The sequence below is a fragment of the Branchiostoma belcheri genome, unplaced genomic scaffold (assembly GCF_001625305.1).
Source record: "Branchiostoma belcheri isolate BF01 breed outbred unplaced genomic scaffold, Haploidv18h27 scaffold549, whole genome shotgun sequence".
Classification (NCBI taxonomy): domain Eukaryota; kingdom Metazoa; phylum Chordata; class Leptocardii; order Amphioxiformes; family Branchiostomatidae; genus Branchiostoma; species Branchiostoma belcheri.
The window spans coordinates 6,208-11,198 of NW_017804186.1; the positions used below are offsets into that span (position 1 = coordinate 6,208).

General features: G+C 40.6%; 1 protein-coding gene across 1 annotated transcript in view; it reads left to right on the plus strand.

The window, feature by feature from the left end:
- Window positions 1–996: 996 nt before the first annotated feature.
- LOC109481276 (CUB and sushi domain-containing protein 2-like) overlaps window positions 997–4,991 on the plus strand; it is a gene marked incomplete at its 3' end in the record, with an annotated part of 21,304 nt that continues 17,309 nt past the window's right edge. The window contains exons 1-2 of the mRNA XM_019783811.1: window positions 997–1,345; window positions 3,813–4,041. Of these exons, the coding sequence (XP_019639370.1) occupies window positions 997–1,345; window positions 3,813–4,041 (578 nt within the window). The remainder of the gene's footprint in view (window positions 1,346–3,812; window positions 4,042–4,991) is intronic.

A 4,991-nucleotide genomic window follows, 5' to 3' on the forward strand; every position in this document is an offset into this window, starting at 1 on the left:
GAATACTGACAATTATTTCGTTAATTAGCAACGAGTAGTTGAATATCATTATATAAACAGGGATTCAGGCCCTACAAATATGTATGGTTAAATATATGACGTCATGACGTCCAAACGACGCAATGTGCGTTGGTTTTATCAGTCCAATCTTGTGGTATGGACCTCTTGAGAATTTGTAAAAGACATTTGGTTTCTAGAAATTATTCCGTTACTTTGCAACATGGCGTTTATTCTCTATGAATACACTAGTGTTGCGATCCTCGAAAATCCGTATACTTGAATCTATGACGTCATGACGTCTAAACTTCGTAATGTGCATTAGTTTTGCCAGTTTTATCTGATGGTATAGACCGCTTTAAGATTGTTAAAAAACATTTGAATACTGAAAATTATTTCGTTACTTTGCTACAACGCGTTAAATAGACATAGACCGCGGTTGCTGTTCTGCAAATCTGTATGGTTGAATCTATGACGTCATGACGTAAAAACGACGCAATGTGCGTTATTTTGATCAGTTTCATTTGTTGCTATGGAGAACTAGACTCATCATCATCATATCTTGTCGGCCCACTGCTCCAGCCAGTCCAGGGCTTCTTGGTTTACATCGTACAGGTCTCGTAGAGAACTGAAGGATTGTTAAGGCCATTTCAGTAGTATAGTGTCGACAGAGTAGGTATTATTGTGGCGTGTGGCGTGAGGCTATAGCTTGTGGCGTGTGGGTATAGCTTGCGGCTTCGGTTTGTGGAGTGACGTCCCTTGGGGGAATTGGAATGAAAGGATATATAGAGGTCATTGTGGCGGATGGACGGTGGTATTATTTATTAAGGGTAGGTTGTGTACTGTATGTATTGCTGTGTCAGTATGGACGTGTTGAAATCCCAAACGGAAGACATATTCCATCACCTGCTCCACCACAGAGCTTCCAACGTGTTTCCTGGAAACAGGCGATTGGAAAATAGAGCAATATACCGTAAGGTTGTGCAAGTGTCAAACGATATGACGGAGAGGAAAGAGTGGGCTGATCTCCTCTGTTGTTTTGTCTCTACAACAACAACAACAACAACAACAACAAACGGGGCTTCACGACTGAGAGACCTGCTAGAAAACGTGCTTAACGAGGACGGATTGAACTGGGGGCGTGTCATCACCGCAATGATTTTTGCTTTGGATGTACGTGTCAAGTTACACGAGTCACAAACGAGCCAAGAAAACGCGATATGCTCAGAGTTAGCCGAGTTGATGTGCGTCATAGCGGGGAGGTGGCTGTTACGACGCAGAGGGTGGAGTGGAATGATTGACGCTGCAGAGCCGTCGATATTAGTGACTGTTGTGGACATTATCTGTCGTATGTGGAGTGCGCCTGTTTGCGTTATTGTATCGTGACTGTGAACAAGATTCAGAACGTGTTTGGCATGTCAACAAATCTGCTTGGTAATTTGTTAAGACGTACGAAGTTTGTGTATAAAGCCAGAAGAACTTTGTCCCTCTTCACTCCCGATTTCTGAAGAATGCTGTTATTTACAGTCACGAATTATAACACTATTAATAGATTTACAATGTACATACCCTACAAATGTGTTAAATGCTGTACTTGCAGGTAAGACTCAAACATCCGAAAAGACTAAAACTATAAACAACTATGCATTCAATTTCAATTCATCTTACAGTGTTGACCTTGGCCAAGTTGGACTGTCCTACATGACAATTTGTCCCGTGCTTCCGATTTTAGCGTTCTCGTAACACAGAACTGGGGGGGGGGTCTACTCAAATAATCTCCATACATTTCACTTTATTCTATAAGCTATTACTAACAGAATAACAAACAAGTATACTTCTACTAGTAGTCTTATGCTACATAATACTTATACTTTATTGTGGAATGCAAGCTTAATACTGTCATAATTATCAGACAATTTGTTTTGAGTGTTTGGGTAATGTTCCTCAGTGTAAAAGCTGTCTTCAGTTGTCGCCATGTTTTCAAAGGATCGCCACATGAATTGTTGGAACATAAAGTCACATATTGACAACAGCAAGTGAATTTTATGACGATATCCTCCACAGACTTCACATTTAAAGCGATAGGGTGAACAAAACAAGGCGGGCATTTTCAAATTAGGAGATAATAAACTTTGAAATAACAGGTCAGCTGCAGAGAAAAGAAAGACGGATTTTTTTTGTTAATGGTAATGATAAAGTTCGCAGTACAGAAGTGACGAACGTACATAACGAACATATTTACCGCGGCAAAATCAGGAATTACAGTAATAAACATCGAGATATTCTCGTCACACCCGTGTTACTCGCCTGAAAACACGCTCTTATTATTCCGGAGCAAGGCCGACTATTGTCAGCAGTATCAATATTTAAATAGCCATCACCTGAGTTCTGCCAGTGTCCTATGTTGTTCCTCGTCACCATAGTGACGGACCAAAATACCTGAACAAGGAGTGTGTCGCATACTACATAGTCTTTGTAACTTATAAAGGTAGATAAATCCCCATAGTATGTTTGTTATACAGCAATCCTGTACAATTGTTGTGCAACAAAGTTTATTGTCATTGATTACCCCCACCCTGGTGAATTGCTGTGTAAGGGAAGTCAAATAAGGCAGAAATTGGACAAAGATGACAACAATAACAATGCCATAAAAGCTATTAAACAATATCCAGAAAAAGCGCACGGAAACTCTTATATTGTTTCGTGACGTTACGTTTGTGCCCACTCACTATTTCAGACTAATAAAGAACGGACGTTGAATGGGAACTCCAACATAGACTGTTTATATTCTAATGAAAGATCTGTCCTTTTCAATTATATCAAAGAGAAGTTCCCAACACCTAAGCGCAAATGATAAATTTATATTTTTGATGCGTCTAGACAAACCCTGTATCACAAACATGATCTGCTCCCACATTTTTCACTGTACAAAAAAAGCGAGAAGAAGTTGACCTCTCTATATTAGCTCAGTGACTAGAACACTTTGTATTAGCCTAGTATAGTACCCTTGTATGTTCCTTATGTATGTATGTCTAAGTCAAGTAGTGCATCTTTTGTCTCCAATTCTTTATATACGTTTGTTATGTGTCTGTTATACCTTGACCTGTACCTAGCCCGTCGTGGCATGAATGTACAATAAAGGTATTTCATTATATCAAACCGCGTACATGTAGGCATGAGTCATGGATCCGGAAGGCGCTGTCGTCATGTCTTCACAGGATCGCCACAGCGCGCGCCTTCTTGAATTGTTGGAACATGAAGCGTTAGGCAACAGCAAGTAAATTCTATGGATGAGATCTTCATGATATTGAGGTTTTCTTGTGGCGCCGAATGGTAGCCGTACAGGCCTTTGCGACGGTTCCTCAAAAACTGGATAGCAAATATGTATACGTATACCATATGTATTATTTGATTGTGATGTTTTCCAGTCGAAGGGGCAATGCTCTAGAACACGCTTATTTTGTAATAGCGCGCTTTTGGCGCGGGCGGGGGGCTTCCCCGTGAAAACACCCTTTACGTTTACGAGTGTGGTAAAAAAAGGCTCGGTGTTTCCATTTGAATTTTGGTATGCTAAAAAAAGGCTTTAACAAGTCTAACGGTTTTTGTTAGAGATGAATAAAGGTTGTAGTGGTTGTCCGTTGAAAATTGCTAATCCTACGGCCATGTTTGTACGGCTGCTTTGAGCAAATAGGATTGATGATCCCTCTTGAAACTGTGTGTGCTGATTCCCTAAAATGTCAGTTACTTTTATTTCTTTACCGTATACATAGAATTGACGTTACCTGCACCTGATGATGTTATTTCTCATTCCACAGTAACCAGCGTCACCGGATGTGGAGGTGACCTGACGGCTCCTTCTGGAGGCCCTGTGACGTCACCTAACTACCCCAGTAACTATGGCAACAATGAGAACTGTGAGTGGTCGATCACTGTACCAGAGGGAAGCATCATTCGCCTCACGTTTGACAGCTTCTACACTGAGAGGAATTATGACTTTCTCACCATCTACGATGGAGCCAGTGATAATGCTGCAGAGATGGGAGAGTAATTATTATCATTTATTTGTTTCAGACACTCACTGGTCCTTACTTAAACAGTAGAGCAACAAAACCCAAATACATACACAACACACACATGAAAATCAAATTCTATATAAAAGACGTTTTATTTATTTATTTATTGCTCTTAAAACAGTTGGGTGGTACCTTCAGTCTCTGAAAGACTGATTTCCAAGGTAGCCCAACAGAACATACACAATGGACAACATGGAATACAATAAAATTAAACAAAATAAAACAGATTAATCAAATGATCAATCGTAGCAAATGACAATAAATGATATAAACAGAGGGTACACGTTATCAATCATACAAACACAACGGAACAACCAAAACAAATAGTCAAAATCGTTAGGCATAGTCGTATTGTCAAATAATGACAGTCGGTTGTCCGTGAGGTCAGGGTCAGAGGTCGTATGTTCTTAGCGCTACTTTAAAGGCATTTATTGTTGATGCCTGTTTAGTTACCGTGTTAAGCGAGTTATAGGATGAAGCTGCTCTGTACTTAAATGTTCTCTGTCCAGTTCTGTTTGTGTATTTGGGTTTACGCAGTAGATTTGCTTGTCTTGTGTTGTACTGATGTGTTTGGTGGTTGTAGCTGAAACAGTGTAGCAGGTAATCAGGTGCAAGTCCATGTAGACACTTGTAGACCATTGTACAGGTATGGTGGGTCCTCCTTTCCTCTAGTGGTCTCCAACCCAGTGTCTGGTGTAGTTCGCTTACACTCGAGCGCAGTTCCCTTCTCAGGATTATCCTGGCAGCCCTGTTCTGGAGGAGTTGAAGTTGCTGTTTGGAGGTAGCATTGCAACTATCCCAAACCACATCACAATATTCAAGAATGGGGTAGAACTAGAGTTTTATACAACAGACATGCAATATCAGTGGTTAAGTACGGCCTTAAACGTCTCAGCAGGCCGAGACGTTGGGCCACTTTGG